Raw genomic sequence first — 13,566 nt, 5'->3', positions numbered from 1 at the left:
TGATTTTCCTTCTTCTGTCTTCGTATAAAGGTTCTGCTGCACTTTATAATTACCTATACTCCTGATTTCAACATTTGATAAAATTGCTATGTTTGGGTGCATTGCAACAACAACTCATGCATGTGTAAACTATACATATTTTAGTATATTTGGATTTACATGCTTTATATTTAGCCATCATTTCACTTAACAGCATCCACCAGCTGTAAATTGTTCTTTCCCATAACATTCCTTGTTTCTTACCAGTAAAATGCTTTTTTTTTTTATTATTATTTATTAATGGAACTCTACCTTTGATAAAGTTAGCGAAACAGTTGTTTCTTACCAGTTTAGAAAGTCAGCAATATTTATTAATTTTCACAGGAATACAGATAATCAAAAAGTATCGATTTTGTTTTTTAAATAATTTGCTGTCCACATATTCAGAAATAAAACCAGTATTCTGCAAACAGAGGATGGCAAATTTCCATGACAGCAAGACTGTAGAGTCATTAGGTTATTTTGAAGCTGGAGATGTGAAAAGTGTGCAGAGCCCTCGCTGGGATTTAAACCTGGACCTCTCGAATATGTGCCAAGTGTACTATCATTACATCACGACGGCATGCAAAAAGGAGGGAGAAAATACCTTATGTACTTTCCCTTTTAAATGGCGACTGGGGATTAGGGGACCCGTTCGCCAAATCTTGGTGGTGAGGAATCATCATCATCCACCACCTTTTAGTTCATTTGCCACTGTAGAGACATTAGGTTTTTCTGAAGCAGGAGACATGAAAAATGTGCAATGCCTTCACCGGGACATGAACCTGGGCCTCTCGAATATGCGTCAAGTGTGCTACTGTGACACCACGAAGGCATGCAGAAAGGAGGGAGAAAATACTTTATAAGTTTATTGTGGAAGTTTGCCATCCTCCTGGTTAAAGAGCAATATTCATAGTCTTCATGAAAGTTAGGGTTAATATTCAAAATATTAATCATAAGTATGTATGCTTCTCTTTAAAATATTTTATAGCGATCGTTTTTAATTTATTTATTTTATGTATTTCTTCTTAGCTGGCTTACCTCACTTATCTATCATAAAATAACAGTTATTTAAAAGTAAAAGAAACTGTATTTATAAAATCTCATATAATTTTTTTTTTAAAAAAAGAAGATATAATTGAGTATTAAAAAAAACTGTAAATTAACTAGCTCTTCTTAATTTATTAAAATTAAGAAAAAATGCGGTCAACATTTATCTTTATATTCCAGATGCCTTTTCAGTTCTGAAAGATAAAGTATGAATTCATATAGTGACAGATTTAAGGAAATAAATTTAGTTAACACTTTCACTGCCAGTCATATGACATTGTATTGATAGTTATTACCCTGATATAAAAGTAGATTGTACCCATGTACCAACTTACTTAGTATAAGACATACAAGTTAAAAGAGGTAATAAAATATGATTATCATATTGATTGCTAAGCCTTAATGATAGAATTTTATGACCGTGGGCCAGTGCGTGATTGACACAAGAGGTAAAATTTTTCCCAGTGCCACATTATATGGTGGTGCATGCCATTTGAATGTTAAGAAGGTAAGTATCAATATGCATTTTTTTTTGGTATGAAACTATATCAAAAACAATTATGTATATATTATAAATGGATTTATTACCGAGTAGTTACAATGATATTATAAGCTATATATTTCAGAATGTTATTTGTGTATTATCTTTGGATGAAACGAGATTTTGCTTAAATTTGAAACCACATGTATGTACAATTAGTTTCTAATCTCATTCCATGCCAATACCAGCATACATATTCAAAATGTAATGCCAGTTGAAATGGGAAATAAACAATGAGGCATTTCTTTTCATGCACCATCACGTGATAGCTCTTCAGTGATAATGCCACATCAGGTGTGAGTTCATGATCAGCAGTGACCATATTAAAACTAAATAGGTATGAAATAAACCCTGATTAAATATCTGTACAAATTTATCCTATAAAAAGATTACCATATAAGGTATTTTCCTAACCTTTGTAGTGTAGTGGTTAGCACTCTGGGCGCGTATTCTGTGGTTCGATTTCCAGCGAGGGTGTTGCTCATTTTTCATCTTCCAAAAAAATCCTAATGTCTCTACAATTGTAAGAGGTTGTTGAAACTTTAACTGAAGGCATTACATCTGAAAAGGGTATGCAAAAACTTAGTTGCAGCTCAATATAACAATAACAGTCCATCATGTACTTTCTGTGTATGACTAGTTTTAAACCACAAAGAAAGACTTCATTTAATTATAAAACTTATGTAATTAATTCGGTGATGCTTTATGGGCGGGGGGGGGGGTTGGGTCAATGCAATATAAAATTATAAAATGGAGATATGTCTTCCTGAAATATATGTGTAAAATTTCAATAATGCATACTGGTTTTAAATAAGTTTTTAAAACTTTAATGAGAATAAATAGGCAATTAAAAGTGAGTAAATGTTTTCAAGTGATAAGTTTTTTTATAATTCTGTTAATCACATTGTCTTTAATTCTGTTTATCATGATGGATGATGTAAGTGGAAAAATAATTTCTATACGAAGAAAAAAAATATATCACTGTCACCAACTTTCAAGTTATTGCAAACATTAAAAACATAAGAAGTGAGGTTGGAAGAATCATATTCATTACACATATTATAGTTTCATTCAACTGTTGAAAACTTATTATGATGGCCTAAAATAGGCTAATGTGGATGAAATTTTTAGATTTGTTGCTGAAATTTCCATTTCTTTTGTTTTACTATTCATTAAAGGTTTTTATGAATTGTTACAAAATATTTTTTCTATGATGAAATATTTAATTTTCTGTCTGATTTGAGATTAGCATTTATTTTTACTTTCTTGTACGAAGTAAAAAGGAAGTATTGTAATCGTGCAAAATTTCAGGCATCATATTTGAATGAAAATATCCATTTTGACCACTATCGAATGCAATTTAACGATGCTTTTACACAACATTTGTACATAAGGACAGAGTAATGGTCTCTTTTCCCCAAAAATTATAAAACCGATTTAAAATGAATTCTGAAGAGAATTTTTTGTGGCATCTGTATGTAAATATGTATCTCACATAACTCTAAAACGAGTATCCTCAGAGCGTTGAAATTTTGTATAAAGGACTGCTAAATATGTAGATGTGCACCTCATATTTTGGTTGCAATTGGTCGCACCAAACGTATATAAATATATGTATATATATATATATATATATATCCACTCTATTAACCAGCTCATTGAGCTCAGTTTCTTTACTCATATATGTTTGTAAGTTGTGTATTTTTTTGCTTTAAAAATGATTGAATTATGTTGTTCTTATCTTCCGGTTAAGGTTTTTATATAAGGTTTTTACAAAGATAATGCCTTTGTTTTATTATTGTGAATTAAATCATGCTTAATCCATTCTGGAATTTATTCAAGGAAATAAGTGTTTAAGATTTACTTCGTAATTTTCAATACAGACATCTTTAGTTTTAATGTATTTTCGCCTTGTCGTGAAATGAGAACTGAATTAATTGAATGAGAAATACTGAATCGTCTGTGAAAAAACTGTTTCTTTTTTGTTGTTGTTGTTCTTTTCTTAATTTCTTTTATACATTGTTTTAGATTTATTATAGAATTTGAACAGAACATGTGGCAACGATTAGGTAATTCTTAAGATGATATAAATTTTGTGCATTCTGAGTTAAAAATGAACGAAATGTAACGCTTTTAAGTGAATCTGCGACCAGAATGTCGCTATGGTAACAAATATATTGAATTTTAAAGAGTGTGTTTATTCTATTATGGTTTATGCGCTATCGACGAAGTAAATTTAATCCAATCCAATAAGTTTAAATGAAATGCAAGGAAAAATGGGTATAATTTATTATTTCGTACAATGAAGTCAGGTGGTGCACATATTAGATTTTTTTTTTCTCGTGCGTACCACCGGTGGAGATAAAACAATAAATATTGATGTCTTAGCTTTTCTTTATTTTCCAAATCTCTTTATTTAGTTTAGAGAATGAATCATTTAGCTGCTGTTTTGTATGTTTTCCAGGATGTGCAGATGTAAATGTGACACCTGATAAAAGACAAATTTTTATTCCTAATGAAAAGCTTCTGCTTGCAGTAGTTAAGGTAATAATATTGTTATTCTAAAAAAAAGTTTTAAAGTAATTGAAATAAAAGCAATTTTAAAATAATTTTTAAATGTGTGTGTGCATTTGTGATTCAGAATATAAAAATTTTCTAGTTCAGGGGGGGAAAATGAATGCCTTGTAATACATATATGTTGCTTTGATGAGATATGAAACAGGGAACATGCAATTTTTCTTCTTTGCAACTTTATGAATGTATAAAAGTGATTGTTTGACATTTGAAAAAAAAAAAAGGAAAGCCATAAAAATTAAGTTTTACAGCATTTTGCAATAATCAAAGCATGGTAAATTATTTGTAGCTTGAGTATTCAGTGTACTTGATGTAATTTAAGATTGCTAGATTATATTATTTCTTTGGAAAATTTGTACTTATTTTGTAAAACAACAACATATACTGAAATGCCAAAACATTATGGTCACCTACTCAATAATCCATTGTGCAACCTTTCGCTTGTAAAACAGCTGCAACTTGCCTTGGCAAGGATACCACAAGTTTTTGGGTCAGACAGGTTCTGCCAAATATCTAAGTAGCAGTTAGTCAAATTTGAGATATTCTGACATGGTGGTGTTTGAGCTGTGCACTACCATTCCATGACATCCCAAATGTGCTCTAACAAATTAAGATCTGGTGAGTTATGTGGCCAGGACATTACTTGGAATTCATCCTTATGCTCTTTGAACCACTCCAACAGAGTTCGAACTTTGTGACAAGGGGTGTTGTCTTCTTGGAAGATTTTATATCCAGCTGGAAGACAGATGCCATGTAAGGGAGGAACTGATCTGCAGTTGTGTTCAGATCTGCCTTCATCATCTGTTCTACCACAAGTATGGGTCCCACGGCTGCCCATTAGAATGACTTCCAAAGCAAAATGCTGCCACCACCAGCCTGTGTATGACTTGCTGTACAGGAAGTTTGCCTGGAAGATGACATACTCTGAGTTGACCATTGATGTGATGAATGAGAAATCAAGATTCATCTGACCTAAGCAACTGTCTTCCACTTATCCATGGCCAAGTCTCAATGTTCCTGGGTCCACTATAGGTGTAGTTGGCAGTGATGCTTGTTCAACAGAGGCATACGAGTGGGATGTCTGCTGTGCAGTCCCAGATCCAACAGTATACGCTGAACTGTCTGTTCCAAAGCATTTGTGCTTGGATCTGCTTTGTGTTGGGCTGTCAGCTGAGCCACTGTCAGGTGCTGATTTTGTTATATCAAGTGTGTCAGTCTCCAATGTCCTTTTTCTTTGATGACTCATGGTGTCCAGTACCTTGGTGTCTAGTGCTGGTTTACAACCTACCACTGTTAGTATATTAACAATGGCAGATCATGAACAACTTACCAGTCTTGCAGTTTCGGAGATTTTCGTTCTGAGTTTTTTGGGTCATTACAACCTGCTCTCTATCAAATTCGCTTAGATTCGCTTTGTAAAAGTAAGTTACAAGAATGATCCCTTATCTTCTCCAGCAGCAGTTAAACACCATTCCCACTTAATCACATGCTCTCCACGTCATCCAGACAAGTTCATTGGAAAATGTGAAAATGGTTATAATGTTTTGTCTCGTCAGTGTATGCAATAGAAAGATTTCTTAGAAATTGTTTTGGACTTAACTATGTTATTTTCCTAAAGTTAAGTATGACTTGCAAATTCTCAAATTGTAAGTACTTATGTGAATTTTTTTAACGAAATTTACTATTATTGTACTAGATGGGGATATGCAAACATGATGATATGCCTAGAAGTGCTTCTTAAAAAATATACATTGTAAGGGAGATAGTGACTTATTTATGCATAAGTGTTTTAGAGTTCAAAGAAAATTTTCAAACAGCAGATGTGTTAACTATTGATTAAAGTAAGTGTGATTTTCTGTAACTTAAAGAAAGCTTTTTAAAGATTCTTGATAATAGCTTTCTTTGGAAAGATTTAAGGTAGTGCAACCCAATAAAGATTTCCCCAAATGTTTTCTATAAGACTTTTTGTCATTTCTTATGTATAAAAATAATCCAGGCAACTGATATATAAATACATTCTGAAGACATTCCTTATTATCCTTGGGCTACAGTATCCTCTGATGATTAGCATATGAAACTACTAGGGTAAATGTAATGATTTTGACTGAAAAAGGAACAAGCATCTTCCAGAAGCCTGTAATTCTCATGTCATTTGGTTTTGAAAAATTATGGGTAACAAGTGTTTTTAAATATTGCCTTAAAGAAAGTTGTTGCTGTTTATCATATACATCCTGGCAATGTCTTCATACTTTCATTAATTGCATTTAGAACTTTCCAATGTGAATCACTGTAACTGAATTTAATTTTTTGACAAGACAGGAGTGATTGTAGGCCTATTTTTTTCCCTCTCACTGTGGCATTGTAGATTCTCCTTTTTCTGTTCTTAGTGATAGTGGGCAGTGGATGGTGGCTCAACACTTAGACACATGCTCTGTACTTAAAACTGAAAAGATTTTAGCAAAACATAGAGATACTGGGAAGCTAGATGGAAGATGGTGTGTATTCAGCATTTGTTTCATTCATTTGATTTTGCTACTGCTGCAGAGTGAAGGATAAACAAACAAACAAAACAAAAAATTGCTAAGCATTTTTGCCTCTGTAAATGCCAAGGCCAGAAAAACAGGATTAAAGTTAGCAGGTTAAACAGGTTTAGTTAGGATATGTGACTTTACGAAAATGCAGTGGTCCAATGTGATTCTCACAAGTGAAGCAAGATTTATCATAAAATTAAAAAGTAAACATAGAATGTGAGAATGATTCCTCATTCTCACATTCTATGTTTACAACTGGCCTAGTAAAACCACTGATTACTATGTATTTAGCCACAATAGCATAATTACATCTAGATTTTCTTCAGAAATTGCACTGTCCATTCAAAAGTTTTTAGAAGGGCACTTGGAGAGATAAATGCTTCGTCAACCCTTTTCAATCAATTTTTGAGAGCTGCATACTATTCTTTTACAAAAATGACAGTTGTTGCCCTTCTTTAATCTGGATCATTTAAATGAAGGAATGGAACTTTAATATGAAGATTTTATCAGAGTTGGAGAAGATCATGTCCTATATTAAGATTTGTTTGTTGTAGTCAATTATCATTTTTTAATGCTTAGGAAAATAAAAAGTAAATGCTTAGGAAAGATTAAAAATGTATTTAAATCCATTTTAATTATTGTAATTATAAAAAAATAATAACTCAGTTGGCTTCCTTATTGTGAAATTTGAAATTAAGAAAAACACAACTATTTGCATTGTTTTCAGATTTGCTATCACTTAATTTTTGGAAAGCAGTGTATATTTTCCCCCTTATAATAAAAAAATTTCTTTATTATATGAAGATTATTTTTTCCTGTCTTGTGTTTCAATCTCTTATCTGCCATTACTATGATGACAGCACTGTTGTAAACTTTATTTCGTTGATATCTCTCATAGAGTATTATATAATAATGATTTCAATTTCTTACTATTTCAAATCGCATATATTTTCAGATTTAATATGTTCTATATATATATTTTTAGGTAATAACTTGATGGCAAATTTGATGATAAACATTTGAATTTTTTAATTAGAAGACAAATTGAAAAGTGGATAAGATGCTAAATTGTTTAAAAGTGAAATGAAATGCAGAACTTTTAGCACTGTAATTAGTCAGTCATATTTTAAATAAGAAATTCAATTTTGCTTTTGAAAATTTAAAATTTGATTTTTGTTTCTTATTTATTTGTATTAATATTTAAAATAATTTAGAGCATTCTATTCTTGTGAAAAATTTTCTTCATTAAAATCCTCCAAGTTATTTTCCTTAAGTAAAATGTTAATACAATACACATAGAGCTTTTAAGTCTTGTAATAATAGTGAATGAGCAAATTTTTTAATTACATTTTAAGTATTATAAATGGTCAAGTTAATGCATTAAAAATTAAGTAAATAAAATTGCATTGTTTTTTAATTAAAAAAATTATAAGTGGATAATCGATTAGCCTTTATTAATAAGAAATGAAGATTTTGTTAAATAGAAAATAAGAGTTATGTTACTATCCTTTTTGGAGGAAAAAATTAGGAAAAAACTTTGCCCTCCCTTCAAAAGTAATATTGAGCAATTCCTACACTGAAAGGTAATCATTAATTTAAATATAAAAGGTCAAAAATGTAAGACTAGATTTTTTATTCTACCAATTAAAAATGTTGTTTTTATTTTTTAATTAATTTAAAATAAATTTATCAAACATAATATGAGTTTGTGTACTTTATGTATGTTTTTATTCTTTACGTATCAGATACATATGTGCAGGAAAGGTACTTAAAATTTATTTATCATTTTCAAACTAAAGTGAAACATATGCAATAATTTTATCACTGTTTTATTTGAATTAAAAAGTTACTGTTTTTTGGCAGACTTCCCTTCTTCAGATGTATGGTATTCAGCCATCACAAATGAAAGTTTCTTCACTAAATTTTTCTTTTGAAAAGAAAACAGGTTATTTCTCTATTATTATTTTTCTATATATTTAGTATGCTTTACATTTCATGGTTATTAAGAAGAAAATATATATATATATATACATGTAGTTCAGGTAGATCTTGAAAAGGAGTTGTAAAGCTCTTGGGGGGGATACAAAAAGGATGCTGTAATAAATATAAAGTATTTTTGAAGGTTTGGCATTAGCAAAATAATTTACTGAATATGAATGCTAATTCCATGGCAAATAATGATATTTTATTCTTCTAGTAATAACTGTTATCACTGAAAGTTTAATAAATATAAAATTTTAGAGTCATGAAACAATTCTAAATTTAGCTAATAAAAATCTAGATCTTTTTTGCCTAATATTTAAAAAATGCCTTAAATGCCTTGAGCAAAAGTTAGAACAAATTAAGGGAGAGTTATATTTTGTTAATTATCATATGGTGTCACACATTAAAATTTTTAATTACATGTTTGAGTCTGAGAAAAGAAAGGATTTCTGTAACTGTAGTGTGTCGTTAAAATCCAAATTATTAATATCTTAAAAAGGGAGCATTTAAAACTTCATCACAATATATATGTGTCATGAAAACCTTGATATTAATGGTTATATAATGTCATAGATACATAATTACAAAGCTTGGTGCATAAAGATAGTTGCAATTGCCATAGCCAACATTCTTAATTTTAAGCCTAAAATTCTTTCATTTTTGATATAACTTTTTTGATGCATTGCATGTTTGCATTGTAAACCCAGATAAACTGGCAAAATCTGCATGCTCATTTTTGATCAATAACATTTGGCTTCTTTTTTAAACATCTTTATAACAGTGTATCTAATGAAAGAAATGTTATTGTTGGTATGCTAGTAAAGAAACAAGCAAGAGAAGAATACATAATTTTTAGCTTTATGTTAAGACTAATATAATTTTGGCTTGAATGCATTCGTGTTGCTTAATACGTACACACCTTTAAATATTATCATTGGCTGAAATGTAATGTAAGTACGTACATCCTTAACACTGTATAAGAATATATGACAAGCATTAATTTTGAAATGTTGCTATTTAGAGAAATTTATTATAAGTATATAACTATTTTGTAGGATAGAAAGAAAAAGCAACCAAATTAAATGGAAAATTTAAGGGGCTGTTTACATATCAGAGTTAAGATTTTGTTTTGCATATTCTATATCTTACACATATATATGCGTTTTTTGATATGGAATGCATCTAAAAATCTAATCTAGTGGAAAAGTTCCTTGTTTAGCTTTCAGTTGGGCATTCCATAAATATGAAAATAGCGTTTCGGACTATAAAAGACTTATTTGTATTTCCTCAGAAGATTGTTTATAAGCCATGCTTTGAATTTTCTTTCATTGCCACAGAATGTACTTTACTTTTCTCTCTTTTCTTTTCATACTATAACCAAGAAATAATTTACAGTATGTGTATAATAATATTAGTTTGTTGAGTATCGTATATCATGAGGAAGATAGTAATCTTATTACTGAAAAAAATTAAATTACCTATAAAAATAATGTTCAGACTATAAAGGACTGATTTGTATTTCCTCAGAAGATTGCTTAAGCCCATATCATATGGTGTTTGTTTCATACAAACAACTGTTTCAGACAATTTTTCTGAATGGTTTACTATTGAAAGAAAGATGCAGGGTTTTTTCTTCCATTCAAAACAAATTGCAAGTTGTTCGTTTTCAACCAATCAGCTATCAGCTTCGAATCCCTCATTATCATCATCAACCAAAATAACATTCAAGATGGCAGACTGCAACGGCAGCAAGTGATGTTCAGAAATCGAAGCTAAACTTATTGAAGAAGTGAGGTGAAGGCAGTGTTTATGGGATATTACAGATCCCAGTTACACCAAAAAAAAAAAAAAAAAAAAACTTCTAAAGCTGAATGCTTATATCACAATTACTCAGCATCTCGCAGAAAAATGGCCTGAATATGGACATGCCTGGTAAGTTTATTATTGTATTTGTGCTGTTAGTTAAATATAAACATTTACTGTGTACAAGGGCTTTTCAGAAAGTATCGAGACCGAATTTATTATGTAAAACAGGTTTTGAGTCAATCTTCTTTGAAATATGCTCCAATGGCAGTAACACATTTGACCCAACAATGTTTCCAGTCCTCAAAACATTTCTGGAACTCCGACTTTGGAATGGCCTGAAGCTGTTGCGTTGAATTCTGTTTTATGGTCTCAATGTCTTGAAACCAGTGTTCTTAATCTTGGGAAAGAGGAAGAAATCTGGAGGTGACATGTCCGGCGAGTAGGGAGGATGTGCTACTGGATTGTTCCTTGTTTTGCCAGGAACTGCTGCACAAGATTGCTGGTGTGTGCTGGGGCTCCGTCATGATGAAGCCTCCAGCGAGAGGACGCCCACAACACCAGTCGTTTTCTGCGAACATCCTCTCTTAATCTCCTCATGACATCCAAGTAGAATTCCTTGTTTACTGTCTGGCCCTGGGGAGTATACTCATGGTGAACAATTCCATCTGCATCGAAAAACACAAGCAACATGACTTTGATCTGGCTTCGCACCTGCCGTGCTTTCTTTGGCCGAGGAGACCCGGGGCTTTTCCATTCTGATGACTGCTGCTTTGTTTCGGGATCGTATTCGTAAATCCATGACTCATTCCCAGTGATAATGAGCTTCATGAACTCCGGATCGCCACTTGCACTTTGAAATAAATCAAATGAGATTGCCACTCGTTGGAATTGCTGATCCTCAGTGAGGAGACGCGGCACAAGCTTTGCAGACACTTGGTGTATGTTCAAGTCCTCAAAATTTCATCACATGATCCTATGGAAACACCAGAGCGCACCACAGCCTGCACTTGTACAATCTTGTTCTCATTGCGAGAGGTGGACGGGTGTCCAGAATGGAGATCACTGTCCACTGATTTCCGACCCTCCTTGAATCACCAGAACCACTCGAAAACCCGAGCACGACTCATCGCCTCATCTCCAAATGCTGTTTTCATCATCTCGTAGGTTTCGATGCCCATTTTACCGAGTTTAAAGCAGAAATTGATACAGATTTGCCACTTCGTGTTTTCAGAAATTTTCAGTTTTCGACAAACCCACGCAAACACTCCACATGAAAGAAGTCGGTGTGACTGAACGGCGCACTGTACAGACCTGCCAGGTTTTGTGAAATGAGGTGAAACGTATGCGTGCATAATGCGCACAGCCCCACCGCTAGGGGTTTTCTGGAATAAATAGAATAAATTCAGTCTCGATACTTTCTGAACAGCCCTCGTATATATAAATATATCATTTAATGTTTTTCATATTATGTAAGCATAATTCTGTAAAGAAAAGTATATATTTTCCATTTGCCATATCTGGGAAAACACACATAAAACACAGGCTGCTTTATATAGTTTGTCGTCAAAACGAATGCCAAATTTTCACTGAGTTATGCTTGTAAACATAATCGTTATTCATGGTATTCATTCAGGTGAATTTAAAAATTTACTTATGTGAATAGCATCTGACACAATTACTTCCATACCCGTAATTTGGCCTTTCTTACACTCGCATGAAAATTATTTATTTATATATATGAGTATAATCTATACTGCAAAGGAGCATATTTTACTAAATTGCAATGGATCGCTGGACACTCAAATTAGGGCATATTAAGTGATTCATTATAGAATATTTATTGTTCATTTTCAAAAGATATAACTAAGAATAAAAACCTTTAAATTTCCAAATGTAATTTTACCGGTTAAAACCAGTTAAATCTGATTTTTATTTCAAAAACAGATTTTCTGGTAAAATTATTATTTAAAAAGTAAATAATGGAAGTAAAATTTATACAAAACTGACTAAAAATTTCAATTTATCAATATCTGAATAATATTTTAGACTATAAAAAGGAATGTATACTGCTTTTTGAGATTAAAAAAAAAAAAAAAAAAAAGATAAATAAATAAATACAGACCTATGTGTCCTTTGAAAAATATTAAGGTAAGTTTAAGAATATGTTTAAATGTAATAGAGGACCCGGTCAAGAAAATAATTTTTTGAAAAGAAAGAATCTCATACTGCAGTATTTAATGAAATTTACAGTGGCTGAGAATATGACTATACAGACATTTTTAATTTATGCATTTGTTTATATAAACATATTTAAAAATATATCTACAAATCTAATATTTACATATATTTGTGCATAATATATGTGCATTGCATGTATTTCATTATTTGTAAATTTTGTGCATATAACTTCATTTTTGAGATAAGGTATACTCATTTATATATACAGGTAGGAATTATATATACAGTACAAAGTCCGTAATTCAGACATCCATTACCCGGAATGATCTATAATCCGGACCTCAAAGTTACAAACTTTTATTTTTGTATGCTTTACACATGCACGTAATATGTTTATGCATGTGTGTTTGATGTGTAACGGATGGTATAAGCTAGGCTAAAATTATCTTTACTGATTCTAAGGCATTTCAATTAATGTTGCAGATTGCGCTGTTCCTTAATCTTCTAATTGGATCCGGCTTATTATTTTTTGGAGACTGTTAGAGTAATTTTATAAAAAGTAAGCTTGAACTTTCGATTATGTCAAAAAGATTTCCATTTCTGGAGCTGCCAAAGGATCTGGTTGCCCCAATCATCAATCAATCAATTAATGGCCGCCGAAATCTGTAGTATGGTTCTAGATCCAGAAAATACCGCTTCTGATAGTGAAGTGACAGAGAGGTTATTGAAAACGGAAAAATTTGATTGACAAGTTAGTTGGTATTCTCGACACAGCAATTACATGACTTGAGCAGTGGAACTTTGTAATTGAACAAGAAATTATGTCTGTAGAATTAAAGAGAAAGTATTAACTCAAAAAACATAGCAACTTAAACAACTTACATT

The 13,566-nt window shown here is 31.5% G+C and overlaps 1 protein-coding gene across 4 annotated transcripts in view; it reads left to right on the top strand.

Annotated features, from left to right (window-relative positions):
• Pms2 (mismatch repair endonuclease PMS2) overlaps window positions 1–13,566 on the top strand; it is a 111,120-nt gene that overhangs the window by 37,855 nt on the left and 59,699 nt on the right. For all 4 annotated transcript variants that reach the window (XM_085826903.1, XM_085826899.1, XM_085826901.1 and 1 more), the window contains 2 exons: window positions 4,074–4,153; window positions 8,578–8,659. In XM_085826903.1, coding sequence (XP_085683029.1) covers window positions 4,074–4,153; window positions 8,578–8,659 — 162 coding nt within the window. The remainder of the gene's footprint in view (window positions 1–4,073; window positions 4,154–8,577; window positions 8,660–13,566) is intronic.

This window comes from Stegodyphus dumicola, chromosome 11 (assembly GCF_044657685.1).
Source record: "Stegodyphus dumicola isolate Sdum_Otavi_A_Nest chromosome 11, ASM4465768v1".
Classification (NCBI taxonomy): domain Eukaryota; kingdom Metazoa; phylum Arthropoda; class Arachnida; order Araneae; family Eresidae; genus Stegodyphus; species Stegodyphus dumicola.
Note: the sequence above shows the minus strand (reverse complement) of the source record. Positions and strands in the feature narration are given on the sequence as shown.